We start from the raw sequence: 17,448 nt of genomic DNA on the forward strand, positions 1-17,448 counted from the left end.
GAGTGTGGGCCAAAGTTAATCCGATCGCCAAATAATCAGTCAACAACGCATCCAACGGCGACAGCAACAATAGCTTCAAGTCCGTGACATCCACTCTCATCTGCACCCTCTTGCTTGTTTGAGGCACTACGGATAAACGATCGAAACTACTACCATTCGCTTCTGCCAATTTCCAGGCCGCTGTGAAGGGAAGGGAACGAAAGACCGAAAGACAGGGAATAGCAAGGAAAGGAAAGGACGATCTCAACCGATATTTCTCATTAAAGTAGGTAGGCAGGCGTTGCCGTCGCAGTCGCAGTCGCAGTCGCAGTCGCAGCCCTCTGTTCCCCTCTTCCAAGTGTTTGTTTTCTTTTTTTTCTCGAAAAGCATAATGCTCCATCGTCTTCACACTTATCTGGGTCCCTTTCTTCGGCAGCGAACATGAAAATCGCCCTGCCCTTGCGCAAGCTAACTCGTCGCGTCACAGGAAGATTATCTGCCACTCCTGCTCCCCCACCTACACATCCCACCCCTCAAGGAAAACCGAGAACACTTTCGACGAATTTCGACGGCATGGCTGAGGCAGAGGAGGATTTCAGCTCGCTCCCTCTCCCTGAACGTTTTCAGCACAAGGTAGCAGCCCACACTACGTGGAGGTTCAAACGGGCTGACGGGAGATTATTAGCTATGGAAAGTCAGGAAAGCTGGGTACGAAGATGCTGCCAAACAATTCGAGGTCACACCCGACGAGCACGACCCTGCCTTCCGACCTTTCATACAAGACCCGGGACTGTGGAAGGGAGCGGCGGCGGATTCAAACGTGGCGGCACAGCAGGACGGTATCGCTGCACTGTGCGCGTTCTTGAAGTTTGGTGGGCGTGAGGGTTGTACGAGGTATGTCGCGGCACAGCGCCTGGGGGGCTGGATGCGCTGACTTTGACCTAGGACAAGGAGTTCAGTCATCACCCCGTTGGTGGAGAAGGGTCTATCGTCTACTAGAGCTGCAACGAAAGCCTCTGCCCTCGAGGCCATCTTACTATACATTGAATTGGACACCCCTGCGCCAGTCATCGAAGAACTTCTGCCGGCCCTCTCTCACAAACAACCGAAGATCATTGCCGCAACGTTAGCATGTTTGACTGCTGTCTTCCACAACTATGGCTGCAAGACGGTCGATCCGAAACCTGTGCTCAAGATTTTGGCAAAGGCCTTCGGTCATGCAGACAAAAATGTACGCGCAGAGGCTACGAATCTGGCAGTCGAGTTTTACAGGTGGCTCCGAGAAGCTGTGAAGCCTATGTTTTGGAACGACTTGAAGCCCACACAGCAAACGGATATGGAGGCATCATTTGAAAAGATTAAGGCAGAGCCAGCGCCAAAGCAGGAACGATTTCTACGATCCCAACAGGCGGCAATGTCCCGAGCGCCTCCTCCAGGTGCCGTAGCGTTTGAGGAGGACGATATAGAAGAGGAACCTGTGGAGATCGATACGTATGACATGCTCGAGCCACAGGATGTCCTTTCCAAAGTTGCAGCAGACTACTCTGACCAATTGGCTTCGACAAAGTGGAAAGAGCGGAAGGAGGCGCTGGAGGCACTATTCACAGCTCTCAACGTGCCAAGGATCAAGGACGGTGAATTTGGCGAGGTAGTTCGAGGGCTTGCCAAGTCCATGAAAGATGCCAACATTGCAGTTGTCACCCAAGCTGCACAGTGTATCGAGGTTTTGGCCAAGGGGCTTCGGAAGCCTTTTGGAAAATACCGATCGATCGTTATGGGCCCTATCATGGAGAGGATGAAAGAGAAGAAAGCCTCGGTACAAGATGCTCTGGGCGCCGCCCTCGACCAGGTTTTCCTGGCAACGAGCTTGACGGACTGTTTAGAGGAGACTCTTGGATTTCTAGCCCACAAAAATCCTCAAGTCAAAGAAGGGACTATGAAGTTCCTGGTAAGAAGTCTGAGGACCACCCGAGTCGCACCGACGAAGCCCGAGGTCGCTTCCATAGTGGAGTCTGCAAAGAAGCTTCTCTCGGAATCTGGCGAGGTTTTGCGATCTGGTGGAGCTGAGATACTGGGAACGGTCATGAAGATTATGGGCGAGAGAGCTATGTTAGCGCACTTGGAGGGGCTTGACGAAATCCGAAAAGTCAAAATCAAAGAATTCTTCGAGACAGCAGAAGTCAAGGCGAAGGATAAGCCGAAGCCACCGCCCCAAGCAGCCCCTCGAGCCGCACCAGTAGCTGCGCCCAAAAAAGTCGTTGGAAAGAAACCGGCAGCAGTCAAGAAGCTCCCACCACCCCCGAGTCAGTATGCTCAAGAAGCTCCTCTGGCGCCCCAACCTACAGCAAGAAGTATTCCGGGATCCAAGCTTGGAGGACCACCCAAATCGGGTCTCGCTGCCCCTGGTGGAGGTCTGAAGGCACCAATGAAGCGCACTCTAGCTGGACCTGGGGGAGCGCCGGCGCCGAATCTCGCATCACCTCGACGCCCGGTTTCTCAAGCTCCACCCCCAGAAGAAGAGGTACCAGCCCCACCTCGGATTGCTTTGGGACGTGGCCTGGCTGGTCGCTCGCTTGCTTCCAAAGCACCAGCACTTAACGCTGTGCCACTATCGCCCCCCCGGAATACTGGAATGGCCGCCGTAGAGCGAGCTGAACTAGAGGAACTAAGACTTGACAAAGACCGCCTTCTCCGACAATGTGACGACCTTCGACAAGACAAGTCTCGTCTGAACTCGGAAGTACAGGAGCTGAAGAATCAAAATGCCCAGCTGATTGAGGACCACACAAGAGATGTTCTCTCTATCAAAGCCAAGGAAACGCAACTTGTACGTGCTAGATCCGACTGTGAGGCAGCCGAGGCGATGTGTAATCAGCTGCGCAGAGAGATGGAAAGATTGAAGCGTGCACTCACCAGTGCAGAGCGAGTCAATAGCCCTTCTGTACTTTCAAGTCCTTCCCGAGAGAGTCCCGATGAAGCCGGAATCTACCGCGATACAGGTATGTACGGTGCACAGGATAATGGACGACCTGGATACCATAACCGCGGTGCTCGATTGTCTTTCAACTCAGCCTTTAGCGAGGAGAAAGAAAACACAGGCGATGTGTACGCTGCACAATACAGCCGCAGCAAACTGAGTCCTGAGCTAGGTAGAAACGGCCGAACAAGTGCTGCTAGTGGCAGGAACAGCCCTGCTCCTCAGCAGTATTCAAGCACGAGGATGAGCAGAGACACGAGTGCAGACGGTTCTAGAGGAGAAGGCGCTCCGGTCGAGAGTTGGAAGCGAGCAGCGGAGGTGACGAGCGCCCTCAAGGCGAAGATTGAGCAGATGAAGGTATGTTCCGTCCATCTCCGACTTGACATGGAATACTGACTTGGAATTGCAGGCCCGACAAGGTCTCCACCGACCATGAGATACCCTATATACAGTTATTTGACAAGCTTTTCTTGGTACTGCATGAATGAGCTGGCATTCACCGGCGAAAAGACATTGGCATCGGCACTGGTGTTTGATCCTGAGGGTTACTGGAAGGGGGAAAGGGGAGTTTACCTTAGTACTAAGTATGACTGACGTGTGACGGCTACAACAAATCTTTCTCGGTGACTTATAGGGGGTCGGGGCTTGTATTGTGTATCTATGTGCAGCAGCGGATCAGGCTGCACGAAGTTCATAAATGCGAGTGCTGTTAGAAGGAAGACGTTTCTACTAATTAATGTGTTTTCACCTCTCTCTCTCTCTCTCTCTATATTTATTCCTCTGTCTCTCCTCCCTCTCTCCACCTCCTTACAGAAAATATTCGGTTCAGCTCTTCGCCTTGTGATCAGTAAGTAAGTATTCTTGAGCTGAGGCCTAATCGAACAAACTGTCGTCTTTATTTCTATCTCCACTCCCCCTCGTGACTCGTGATGATGTGAAAATGGCTGCATGCCTACCGGTAGTAGCTACCTAGCGATGAACGAGAAGAAGTCATGGATGGCATTGCTGGAGTTCTTCATTGATATTGTATTGAGCGAAATTCTTTTCTTTTTTTTTTTTTCGCTGGTCATACAGTATATTATCTATTCATTATGAGATGAAAAGCTGAGCGGCCCAACCTGGATGTGTTGCTTGTTGTTTGTTTGTTTGTTTGTTTGTTTTTTGTTGTAAGTACATCCTTACCGCGCGTCCTTATCGAGGCATTCCATGGCAGCTTCGTACACGCCAAGCATGATTGCGGTAGAGGGAACTGAGCGTAGGAGATGGGGTGTCAGATCGCCTTATGAAGCTACCATGCCCTCCTCCTTCCAGACGAGGTGGGAGCACTAGAGGATGCTCTTGTGTTTCAGTTCTCCGTTGTGCAGAGGGACTTAACGCAAGCGTGTTCTTACGACCTGGTAAGTAGTTGATGTTTTTTTTCTCTTTTTTTTTCTTAAAAGCATCAACAGAGACAATCGGAGTTTGGGCCGAGACCTTTTCAAAGGGTACGCCAGCGCTCGGCGCGATAGATAAGACGAGAGGATCTGGAAAGTCTCGTGGAAGTGACGGATCGAAGAGCGAAAGAGAAGGGGCATTCCAGGAATCCTTGAATGCCGGAGAGGAGGAGAAGGGGGTCCGCACCAACGTTGGTCGATAGAAATCGGACTGCAGCCTTGTTCTAACGACATCCAGAGGCGATGTAAGAAACGCGGCTGTCATTCCACCGGCTCTAGAGAGAAAGGATTGGCATTTGAGTCAATAAAAGAGGGGATGATTGGCTTGAGGTATACCCGCCAGCGACGAATTCACCCCAGACTGGCCGCTGTCCATCACGTGTGTTCTCTGATTGCTGATAGCGTGGTGGTGTCTGGCGCAAACGCGGTGCAGGAGTTGGGTCTCCGGCGCAGAACGACATAGAAAGCCGTTAAGCGCGGCAGCTTGAGATGTCTCTTGATAGAGCGGAGGGGAGGTCTGTCGGTAAGGAGCCCGTTACTGGGAGACTCTCGGCCATGGAGCGATGCTGGCGGCTTTTCTTTACATGCACCGGAAAAACATACTGCCATAACGCGTCTACGATAACAATAGACAGCAGTAACATTGATTTCCTTCACCCTTTTGTTATAAGCGTATTCGATCAGCCGTAGCCTGATTTCAGGAATTACAGAATATATCATCTTTGAATACCAACAAAGCAAACTAGCAAGGTAACACTGAATAGATCGACCTGGTCCGAGTCAAGTTTAACCTAGACTTGGCTTACTTTAGCTTGGCTTAGCTTTATCGGACTTCAGAATTTCCTCGCAGCCACGTGACCTTCATCCGATCTAGTGTCTGTCGTCAAAATTAAGATCAAGCTCAAACATCCAGACTCACTTCCTCGCTAATTCCTTGCCATGGGTTTACATATCAATTTCCCTTCGTCACCGTGGAGAAGTACAATTCTCGTTCTTGATTCTACTTCTAATTCTAATCATAACAGCGCTAGCTGGGTGATGGATAGATCTACAAGTTGTTTTCTCCTAATGTAATTTAGGGATGTTGAGGCGGGAGCGGAAGGGAAGGATGGAGGCGGTGGTGGATGCACCGCTTGCTTGCTTGGGTTTTGAGAGGATAGCATAGGATTGGTTTGAACTCTTGATTTTGATTTTGATCCTAAGCATGGATACTCCGTAATCATAGTATGCATAGGAAAGGGGACGGGACGGGACGGGACGGGAAGGGAGGGAAGGGAAGGGAGGGAAGGGAGGGAAGGGAGGAGACGGCACGAGACGGGGGTATGGTTGGCATGTACGGTATGATATGGTTGAGGATGATGAGGACGGGATGCGTATGATAGTTGTATACCTATACGTGCAGCATATATGATATGTATGTGGATCGGACGGGAGGCTTGCTTGCTAGTGCGTATAAAGGAGGGATTATTATCAAGGATTAGGTATCGATTGCCATTGGGCATGTTCTTTCCAAAAAGATCGTCAATCACCTCGGTAAAGGAAGTAAATGTTTCCGAGAATCACGAGACGAGACGAGGCGTTGGACTTGCACTGACTGACGAACTGGTAAGGCAACTCAGATTCAAAGATCTGGCATGAAAATGTGTCCCACCGTTTTGGTCGTCGTCGTCCACAAGCGTCCCGTCCAGACTCCGTAGGTGGTGGCATCTATGTTGGCGTGCCGATCGGAGGGCGCTGGCTTGCGCACCAGTGATTGCAGTCTCGAGTTACTCAGGGACCACTTCCCTCTTTCCCATCGGCTGCGATGTTGGGATGGCTGTTGGCTAATGGCGTGATGCTGTACGTCCTCGCGGCATGAGATTGGCATGTCAAAGGATAGCCTGCCCATCGAACTCCGGCGAAGCTCGACGGGCACGCTGTGCTGCTGGTGGCTTTTTATGGAGTAAGGCGGTTCTCGGGGCAGCCGGCTGCAAAAATTGGCCGCTGGGAGGACCCAGCAGGGCGGATCGAGTGAGACAGGCCCACCGACGGGAGAGGATACCAGGAGGGCGCTCAGCGTGGCTTGATGTCGTGCTTACGATGTCGTATGCCTTTTATGCTGTGTGACTTTCGATGGGGAGGACTCGAGCGGGACGTGGGCATCTCGGGCGGCACTGCAGCTCGCTGGCGGGCTCGAGAAGCTCGAGAAGCTGGGGAAGTGGGTTAAGCGAGGAGGTTAGAACGCGGCAGATAGGTCGGCAATTCCTGGCTTCTGGTGGGTGATCTGAGGTGTTTTGCCAGTATACCTTCTTTGGCTTGAGGCCATCCGAGATGGAGCTGGGGAGCTGAGGAGCTGGGGAGCAGGTGAGGCCCATCTCAAGTGAAAAGGAGTTACGCTTACCGTCCTTCCAGGAGATCAAATGCGGCCCACGCTCCCCCACAATGTATGCCAGCGGCCGACACGCGTACGTTTATTCAGGTGGCACTCCACTCTCTGAAGACCGTTTCAAAAGATGGGATTGATTACCTGCAGGGGGTACGTGCAGCTCGCGCAGTGACACCGCAGATCCCGGACGCCTTCAACAACACATCAGACATCTGCTGCGGAGAATTTTACGCTGCATGTGAGTATGAGAGAGACATCGCAGCTGGCGAGGAAGGGCGCAATATCAAAGCCACTTCGGGCAGTATCAAGACCTAAAGTTTCGGGAAAGCAATTGGATGAATAAGAGGGAAAGGCTATCTAGGAACTTGGGATCGCAACTCAAAGAGCCACGGCACGTTTTGACTGGAACGATGCAGCCATTTTGACCGCGAGAGCGGGCTCATGCCATTTAGTCGGTACTCTTTTGACGGCCGCGCAGAAGATGATCGGAATCCGAATCTGATATCGGGAGCTGCGAGCTGGATCCAGACTCCTTCGTGGATAGTATGAATGTCGCGCCCCACAGTCCGGGTCCACTATCTGACCTGGCAAGGGCAAGTTGAAGCTGGGTTTGGGGGTTTGATAATAATACCTCTAGCTGACTGGACATGTTCTAAGGTGCGGCCTTGCTTGACGACTAACAGGTTTAATTGATGTGCAGTGCCGAATGGGTATTGTCCTGACGTTATCTCAGAGACAAAACAGTGGGCTCTGTCTGGAGAACGACAGACCGAACCTCTCCATCACTCCGTAATTGCGGAACAGATCCTCCCGGCACAAACAACACCCCAGGTGAACTTGACGAGAGTGGCCGATACTCTGCATATGTAGGCTTGCCGTATCAAGGATTACGGTATTGCGGTGAGGGCGAACTCGATATAGAAACAATTCAACTACCTAGATATAGAACGTTACTTGAAGAAAAATGACGAATATTGAGTTTGTAGTAAAAAAAAAACAAAAAGAAAAAAAAAATATACAAGCAGATCAAGCGAGCTGCAGCTCTTGCTTTCTTTCTTTTTTCTCTTTTCTATTCCCACCACGGCTTTCTTTCCATAAGTGAATTGCATACATAGGTTGCCTCGAGTTTTGATAATCTATCGAGGTCGACAGCTCGAAAGGAGCGCTCACACCTAGACGGGAACGGCTTCCGGAAATGCATTCAGACAGGGCTGGACTAGAGCTCCGAGTCGGTGTCGCTATATTCGATGCGATATCGCTGGAGATAGATTCATCTGAGTCAAAAAAATTGGGGGGGGGGCCTTTGGTTTTTGTCCATAGATTTGAAGATCATGGTATCAAGCAAGCAATCCACACTTTATTTGTGCAAGGAGGAGGCACAATGAACGCGGGCCAGAGGTTACCGTTCCAGGTACTCGAAATAGTAGGTACCTAGTAATATTGTGATGGATGGATGGATGGACTTCTGTAGCGAATTCCATGTTTTTCTCACGTAAGGGAGTGAGGAGGAGATGGGAAAAGATAAATTCCGATTGATCGATCGATTCAATCCACACCTACCTTACTGTATCTATCCACACCTACCTAGGTAAATACTTCCTCGGTTAAATAGACGAAACGCTCCGTACATGAGTAATAATACAAAACGCGCAGCCCTACCTTCGGAGATATATTTCCGATTTCGAGATGAAGCCGTTTCTTTTGGTCTCTGTCTCTTTCTCTCTCTCCCATTTTTCGCTTCTCCTGCCAGGGCAGGCTTAAACAAGCGAGACGAGATTTAAACTTCTTACGCGTACGCAGCATCGATTAAATAGCTTGGCTCTGCAGAATAACCAACTCTTGCCCTGAATAACAATAACAATAACAATAACAATAACAATATTCCTTAAAATATTGCAGAATCGAATGGGTAAGTAATCATGAACTAGTGCCCTAATTACCTTCACACCGGTATCGGTGCCTCTCTTTATCAAGTCAGCTAGATATCTAGATAGGTAGGTACATGGCGCTCAGCTCAGCTAAGCGAGCATACACATACATACATACATACATACATACATACATACCTACATACATACATACATACCATGACGAAACATCAGACATAAAATACGTCCCTTACCTATCTATTAAGTAACAATCCAATAATATACTCATCACCTACTTGCACTATCGTTTCGTATATATATATATATATAGTATACCTTTACTTTCACTTTCCACCATTCTTACTTCCAAAAGGAAGGCCCCTTTTGACGAGATACCGAAATGCGGTGTGCTATGCCACGCTGCATGCATGCATACATACATACGGCGTATTTCTCGGCTCCGAGTCGGGCAGCTTCGCAGAAGCTCCGTATGGACCTATTTTATGTTACAACTGACCGTGTTCTGCCTCGAAGAAGACGCAATACTTCGCAAGTACAACGGAAATTATGGATATCCGGGGAAGGGAGGGGGGCACAGCAGATGTACAAGCGTACGTGCATCCTGCTGTAAAACCTGTACTCCGTACGGAGACACAGCCCGCTTATTTTCATATATATATTTTCCCGCGTCCCGACAGTACGGCTACTGGCTGGCTACTGACACTTTCCCCCCATGGACATAAATTACGTACAGTGAGTAACTTGCCTTGAATATATGCATGTGTGGTATGAGATACAAATTTTCTTCTTCTCTTTTTCTTCAAGAAAATAAGCGATATGCTTTATCTTTTCTCTTTCTCTTACTGTGCACGAAGAACAATGAATACGGACAGCGGTTAAGTGTCGTGACCCTCGTCGACCCACAGCCACTTTTTCTAACCTAATTGGGTTCTGTTAAAATGAGATTCTTCAGAATTCGGTGCCTAGCGATCACGTTATTGCCCAAGTGGGTTAGAAATAGTAGCCGTGGGTCACGACACTTAACCGCTGTACCTCCGTACTCCGTAAATGAATTGAACAAGGGGAAAGAAAACACAACCTAGCTCGCGGTTATGGCAGTCTTAGCTCTCTTGGAGTCTGGATAGCAATCTTCCCGGCTGTTACAAGTTACAACCAGCTTTCTGTGGATAGGTAATTTCTAGGATTAGGATTAGGATATTGTTTGAGCAGCTGCAGATATGCATATATACATGCATATATATAACATATTTGTACTTACTACTAGTATTATATACAAACTTGTATATATGACCCATCTCGTAGCACCAAAAAGAAAGGGGGCAGCTGTCGTGCTCGCACTAGAACCTTCCTCCCTCCCTCTACGCTTGCCCACACCTCCATGCCTGCCTGTCTTACGACGCAAACCCGGGTTCTTGGGATTTCGTGTACAACTTACTCCAGTCGCCAGCAATGCATCATGAGCCAACCGCAGCAACTCCCTCTCTTTCTCTCTTCTTTCTCTCCCTCTTGGCAACGAAAAAAGACCCCGCTGCATGCAGTATTCCGTGGACCCCTCTCGTACTCCCCTTTCACCCGCCCCCCTAGCTTGAAGTTGAAGTTGAAGCCCGTCCGTCGGTAAAGTACTTCTTCAGCGCTCAAAGCTCAGAGCTCAGAGATCAAAGATCAGGGCACTTTTTTTTTTCTTCTTCTACAATTTCGATCCTGCGTTCCAGTCGCTCTAGTCGCCTCGCTTGCTAGTGCTTTGTTGGTAGGGGGATATATGTACAGATACCTTATGAGGTACCTAGGTATGCAATGCACTCACTGACTGCGCGGCAGCTCCATAATCAGGAAAAAAAGAAATGCCAGTTGGTTGGTTGGTCGGTCAGTCGGTACTTTACGGTATGTATTTACTTATTTAAATCTGTAACGCCACAAGTGCAAACCTACGTGATTCGATAAAGGGGACCCACGTCGTCGACAGCAGCGCGCATGCATGTAACAGAAGAGAGAGATCGAAAGGATCGTGTTGATGACGATTGATGATTGATGATACAACTCAGAAACAGGTTCTGATTCTGATAAGATTTATTCTAATATCACGATCCGACCGGGACAATAACCTGCGCCTGCGATCGCAAAACAAAAACATCCCTTTCCGCGCCGATAATCCCCCAGAGAGCGGAAAGCGACCCCACGCTAAATAACAAAGGAAAAAAAAAAAAAGAACAAACCCCCCCCCCCCATCCCCCCAATAATACCAACAACGACAACAACAGTAATAAAAAAAAAGGAAAAGTAAAACAACACCCCATGAAGAATTTCCGCTTTGCCTGAACACCCAATCCAACCCAACCCAACCCGAACTCAACGCACTACCCTTCCCTTCACGCCCCGCTCCCTTCCCCCCTTCTCCTTTCTCCCAGTTCCCAAAAGTCATAGCTAGACATGATTCTCATAGACGCCGCGCTCTTTTCTATCCCAATATTATGTGGCCCGCTCGCTCCCCCCCTCCCCCCTCCCCACCAGAAAAACACACAACACACACGCGCAAGCAAGCAAATCGCTTTCTGGGTTGGTTCCGTTCCGCTTTCTTTCACGCCGTTATGTCCGGTTTGATTCGCTGTCATTGTCCCGCTACGCTGCTGCGGGTGTGCACGCTCGCGTTCTTCGTCTGGTGGTAGATCATCCAGCTCGGGTGGATAGCTGGAGCGCGGCAGTCTCCTGTTTCGAAGTCAGATTTTTTTCTCTCTCTTTTTTCCTCCTTTTTTCTTTCGGAAGGGGGAAGGTTTTTATGTATTGGGGATGCTTGCTGAGTGGCGAGGAATGTGACTGGGCTGGGCTGGGCTGGGCTGGTGAGGAGAGGAGAGTAGAAGGGAGATCGAGACGAACCGCAACATTCTTGTAATCTATAGAGGTGGAGAGAGAGAGTTAGCTGGGTGTTCTGGTGATAAGGACGGCGGTGACCACCCTTTGGAGTATGGGACTACGAACCTGTATTGGACGGCGACTACGCATGGGGGACATCGCTTGTGTGTCGTCTCGTAGTCGATACACCATGCTCGTACTGTGTAGCGGACGTGGCCGCAGCGATACTCGACTTGGGTGTATTCGCACATGGTGAGGGTGGTAAAGTATATGCGTAGGGAAGAGAGGTAGCTAGCTGGGTTGAAGTGAAGCCGATCGATGTCCTGGGAAATCTCTTCCAGAGAGAGAGAGAAGAGAAGAGATAAGTATGTTGTATGAAGTTGCGAAAAGTATGACGAGATTGAGAGCGAAAGGGAGAGAGAGCTCCTGAGAGAGGTTCGGAAATTCCTGGCCTAGTAAAAGAGGTGGGATCGATCGTTCGTTCAGTCGTGTTCGAAGTGGTTCGTCTGGGAAAAGGGAATGATGGTAGTGATGTTGTGTTGTGTTGTATTGTGTTGTGTTATGTTGTGTTATGTTGTATTGTGTTGTGTTGTGTTGTGTTGTGTTATTGGGGTGGAGGGAGACGAGGGCTTGAGTCAGAGAGAGAGAGCGGATTGGCAAGATATAAGAGCTTAGAGAAGGGAGAGCTGGAATTCTTGAAGTTTGACTTCTGCAGGCGATCTAGATGGGGAAGACTACATACATATGTAGCGCCATGTAACCCCTCGATCGGGATGGCAGGGTTAGGCAGAGGGAGGGAGGGTACTTAGCTTGGGGGGCCCTAACCTGGTTCTCCGGGGCCACTCGGTTGGAAGAACACTAGTGTGGAAGAAAGGGACGGTACCTCTTGTGCCTCTGATGATCTCACAGAGTTTTGGGGGTCCAGGCTCAGGATAATCCGTTTAGAGTACGTAGACGACAGCTACAACCCATGGCAATCGAAAAAGTAACTTTATTTACTATACAGCTACCAGGCCCCCCCTAGTACATACTACTACTTGCCCAGACAGGACCTGCACCCCCTACAGTACTACAGTACAGTACTACCCTTGGGTGAAGTGGCTGAGGCATTCTGTCGCACGTGGAGAGCCAGCCAGCCCTAGGCCGAGCGGGAACAGAAGAGCGAGCAAGCAGTCGGTCCATCGATGGCTGGTGGCTATTGAGGTGTCCGCTTATCGACAATCGACGAACACGAAAATCAGCAAGGCTCTCCCCTCTCTCCAAAATAAGATCGTAATGTAATCATGACTGGGGGAGCTTCGCAGGAATCCTCTCGTAGTTGTACGGACTCGATCGTGAACCAGCCCTTGTACAGATAGATTCCCTTTCAAATACCTACAGAGGTCTTACTAAGATTTTTGAACGTCCTTTAGCTAGCAGCAGCAGCAGCGCCTGGAAGGAAGAAAGAGCGCGGGCGAAGGATCGTTTGACTTTTTCCTGGACTCCTGGGAGTCCTTGGCCAGGAGCACCGATTCAACGGGCTCAAAGTATGACCTGGCACTATTAACGTAGCGATCAGCGCCGCGGACGACCGTTCATCGATCACAAGGGATGGAGCACACTTCACACTTCAAATTTCAAACTTCTTTCAAATCCCGAAATGCTACTTACTCGTCACGAAAAAGAATTTAGAAGTTTAAAACTACGACATAGTTGGCGAGCCATCTCTCACTTAGCAGACCGTCTAAACGGCGAACTTAAAACAGACCACCTTCTGGCGCGTGAGTTGAACGATAAAACGAACTCAGCTCTGTACAGTATGAAGCTGGAACGGCGAACTTAAAAACCGCAAGCGACGAACTAGGCGCACCGTTACTACACCAAGATCGTCCACTAGTGCGTACCAAGTACAAACCTACTCGCCTTTTGGAGGATGATTAGAGGATCTGACCGTTGAGCCGCGCTCTGGACACCTGCGAGAAGGTTTGACGAGCTCAATCTTTCTACGTAGTATGTTTTTTTTTCACATCGTGTTTCCCAGAGGAACGACCAGCGCTCCCCCATGGCTCCCCAGAGAGAGAGGTCAGGAGTTGGGGCAGCAAAGTCATCGTGGTGTGTGTGGTTCGTGCAGCGATCAGATCCCAGACGTAGCGTTCGAGAGGCATCTGAAATTTGCGAGCCTACCAGGGGAGGTGGTGCTATCGACACTTGAAATCACGTTGGCAAGTCACGCTTCTTCCTTGACCTCCGCTAATTAGTTGTATTTGGTTCAGAAAAACCGAGAATGTTGAAGTTGGTTAGATACCTACATACCTCTATTCTTAGCCGAGACGGGACGGAAGAGCGGTGCGGCACGAAGCGGAAACTTATTAAATCAGTTTAAGCTTGCAAATAGCATTACTCTAGCGAGTGACTCTGCAAATCTTTCGTAGTTGCTAGCTGTATTTGTTTTAGAAAAGGCGATAATGTTGAAGTTATTGTATTTATTAACGTCGGGCGGGTAGCAGGCGAAGCCTGTCGCCCTGGGACCTCTCTCTCATGGGGTACGGCGACTTGCTAAGCTAAGGAGTTATATACAAGACAGCCCTAGAAATCAATTCAAAGTGCTGCAGCGAAGGCTACTGTCGTCTGCGCCCTTCTCCTACAGATAGGATGGATCACAGTGAGAAGGGAGCCTCCCGTCTAGGCAAACCCACAAAAGAAAATCAAGCAGGTACAGACTGCTGTAGCCAGCTTAGAAGCGTAGCTGTGTGAGTCGCAAAGCGATTGGTATCGAGGCCGGACCGGGCTCAGTCTAATGTTGAAGTTGGATACGTAGATGTATACCTCTTTTCTCAGCCGAGACAGGACGGAGGTGCGGTGCGGTGCGGCATGAAGCGGAAATTCATAAAACTAGGATCGGTATGAACTTGTGAATGTTGTACTAGCGAGGGATTCTGCAAATATGTCGTGTTCCAGGATGATCATATTTTACGTAACTTGACGATATCTGGTTGACACGGTTGATTGCCAGCATTCTTGTTTCCCGATTCCTGAACCAGGGAGGGAGAGAGATACTTACCACATTCCTCTCTCTGTATATCAGGGTCTTTGGCTTCTACAAGCCGGCGGAGTCGCCACGAACGCGGGGGGCGATATGTCGCAATGGTGTTCAGATGTGGATGGATGGTCTCGGAGGTTGCCATGCTACAACTGTTTCTATCGGCTTCGGTGGTTCCAAGATCCATGCATTCAAGCCCGGTACAGAGACGGGTTTCTCTCCTGGTGGATATCGGTTGATACAGCTTCAATCAACACGTGCACACTGCTCCAACGAGGGCGCTTGCTTTTCTAGACCGAGACTCGCTCATGCTGGGATGTCCGACAGGAATGGGGTCAGATTAGATTTGACGGATCTCAAGCAGCTCGCTCCGAATCTACGGAGTAGAATAAAGGCATCTAGTAGTAGATAGACTAGATCCAGGTTAATAAAGAAGGACTTCAGATCTTCTACAATAATCTCTACTTGCAGTCTGTCAAGACAATACCTAAGGGTAGGCTACGATTCTTTACCTGTACGAGGTGCCTCTTACGAACCTTCAACTCTCTTTCCTGCTGCAGAGAGAGGCTGGAAAGCCGAAATTGAATCACGGTGGGCCTTTCGAAAAGATTTATCCTTACCGGCTATCCTAACGAGCCTCCTTCTACCTCGACTACTACGCCGATTACGATTTATACTTGACGAGCATACCGATGAAAAATACTAAGAAGATTTACGAAAAAAGGCGAACGGGGTGAAAAAGATTGAAAGGGGTTCAAGATCAAGACGTTCTACGATATTGCGCTTTCGAAAAGGCCACTTAGCTGACTTCGGTCCGGCTTCGAATCATCTCGACAGTCAACACCGATATACGTCACTTACGCTGTAACTTGCTTTTCAAGTTTTTCTTTTAACGAAGATATTTTTTTTCTGCGATCTATCTCATTCGCAAAAGAAAAGCATAACAATAGCAGCTGCGCTATACTAACTTGAAATACTTTTAAGGGTTATAAGGATTGTGCGATACTGCGAGATTAGAGACCCGAGGCTATCTGAAAAGAGCTTTTCTTTGACGTAATTTTTACTTTCGATTAGATACTCTCCCTCCCCATGAATACATGTCGGACCCAGTTTAGTCCCATAAATTATAGAGCGGTGGTTTCTTAATGGCTCAAAGCCCTGTCAACTCCACTGAATAGACTAAATACTGGCTCAAAAATACTTTTCAAAGCTGAATCCTTATAAGTTGATTGGTTTAAGCCATGGTAAGATCTCTTACGGAATTATACGTAGTACTTTCGACATGTATTCATGGGGGGGGGGGTAGTACTTTATATATAATTCTTTGACTACGTATTTAGCACGTCGCCGTACCTTATAAGAGGTCCTAGGGCGGCAGGCAAAACTTGCTACCCGCCCGACGTTAATAAATATAATAATAATAATAATAATAACAATAACAATAACAATAACAATAACAATAAGCCAACACCTAGTCTTGGCTACGAGCCTCCGTCAAGCAATCCGCCGAGTGTACACAACCCAATCGCATCCACGAAAGGCCAGCATTGATCTTAAGACGGCTCGATCGCGCATCTGACTAGTTCCTGTATACTTTACAAGGTGCTGCTAAATCAAGCTCCAGGGAAAGGATTTTTTTGTCCGTTTTTTATACTTCTTTCTAAAGTGTATTCGGAAATGTGCTTTAGCTTCCCCAGAAGTCTAAAGACTAATGCGGCTCACTGTCGTCTGGGCAGCGGGCACTGGGTAATTGCCATCTCTCATATTCCGGGCTCATACTACTAAATACCAGAAGCACTAGTGATATATATAATTTCGGTAGCCCGTATATTACAGTACTACTATCACCCCCCTAAATAGGAAACGAAAGTATAAATTGCAAGGGCTCTGACCAGGGCTTGAACCAATTACTAAGTAATTTATAACGATTTAGCTCTGAAAAGTTTCTTTGAGCGAACTTTTAGTCTGTGCAATAGAGTTGACAAGGCTTTGTTTGAGCCATTCAGAAACCACCGCTCTACGATTTATGGAGCTAAACTGGGTCCGTCTTCTCTTCAAGGCGGGGCATGGTAGTTAGGCTAGTAGTATATCCGCAAGCACGGGAAAAGGTTAAACATTATTCTTGACAGCGCGATGTGGCGTATCTTCGCCCTTCTACGTACTACGTACCTAGTACGTACGTAGTAGATATTGTAGTACTTAATATCAGAAGTAACGTAAAAAGCATGATACTGTAATTCGCGCAATCCGGAGCCCCACGATGAGATGTGCATCTTCTATAATTGTAGTTGTAGCAGCGGCCCCGGATATTGCGTCAGGAAGCTTACCATGTCGAACGAGGAGGCCAAACACATCTTTTTCGAGGTATGCTTCACACGCCTTCGCACTCTCTGACCAAATAAAAGGCTCTCCCTCCTTTCCGAAGTGAATGGAATGCAGAGTATAGACTTGCGACCCCTTCCAAACTGCGAAGGTGGAAAGTTGCTTCAAAGGGTCGCGCTAAGACCGCCGAAGCCAAGTCAATGCTGTTCCCATAACCACGGTCGCGGAGCGTGCTGAGCACGCTCTGCGGAGCTGGAAGGGGGGGAAGGAGGGGAATAGCGCCGAGCATACTGCACGGCGGTAATTACTAAGTACTAGTTGTAGTATTATTACGCCTGGGAGGTCTTGCCGCCATGCTCATCTCAGACGTCTATTCTCCGGTTCAGAGAGGGTGGTTGTACGGAGTAGTTGTAATTGATCGGGCCCATTGGCCCAGGCCCAGCCTGCCTCCCAAATCTCGAAATGAGCACAAGAAAAAACTATTTTCTCGTTCTCCAGCCGCGAAGAAAATAGCCGTGTCCAACGGGCTATCCGTAGAAACGTCGTCACGACTCACGAGCCCACCAGCCAACACCGCCGCCACGAGGGCGCAGCCAACGAAAGCTAGTAGTACTTAC

General features: G+C 48.9%; 2 protein-coding genes across 2 annotated transcripts; one reads left to right on the forward strand and one right to left on the reverse strand.

Moving 5' to 3' along the window:
• Positions 1–420: 420 nt before the first annotated feature.
• Positions 421–3,392, forward strand: L3040_008035 (uncharacterized protein; the record flags this gene model as incomplete). Its single annotated transcript, XM_007297634.2, has 4 exons — positions 421–612; positions 665–873; positions 925–3,313; positions 3,366–3,392. The coding sequence occupies 4 exons, from the start codon at positions 421–423 to the stop codon at positions 3,390–3,392; spliced, it is 2,817 nt and encodes a 938-aa protein (XP_007297696.2).
• A 7,856-nt stretch (positions 3,393–11,248) lies between these two features.
• On the reverse strand, positions 11,249–11,741 carry L3040_008036 (uncharacterized protein; the record flags this gene model as incomplete). Its single annotated transcript, XM_066154788.1, has 3 exons — positions 11,249–11,346; positions 11,515–11,531; positions 11,617–11,741. 3 exons carry the CDS (start codon positions 11,739–11,741, stop codon positions 11,249–11,251), a joined length of 240 nt encoding a protein of 79 aa, XP_066010683.1.
• Positions 11,742–17,448: the final 5,707 nt, after the last annotated feature.

This window comes from Drepanopeziza brunnea (genome assembly GCF_022702325.1).
Source record: "Drepanopeziza brunnea f. sp. 'multigermtubi' strain 214-2 chromosome Unknown ctg14, whole genome shotgun sequence".
NCBI lineage: Eukaryota > Fungi > Ascomycota > Leotiomycetes > Helotiales > Drepanopezizaceae > Drepanopeziza > Drepanopeziza brunnea.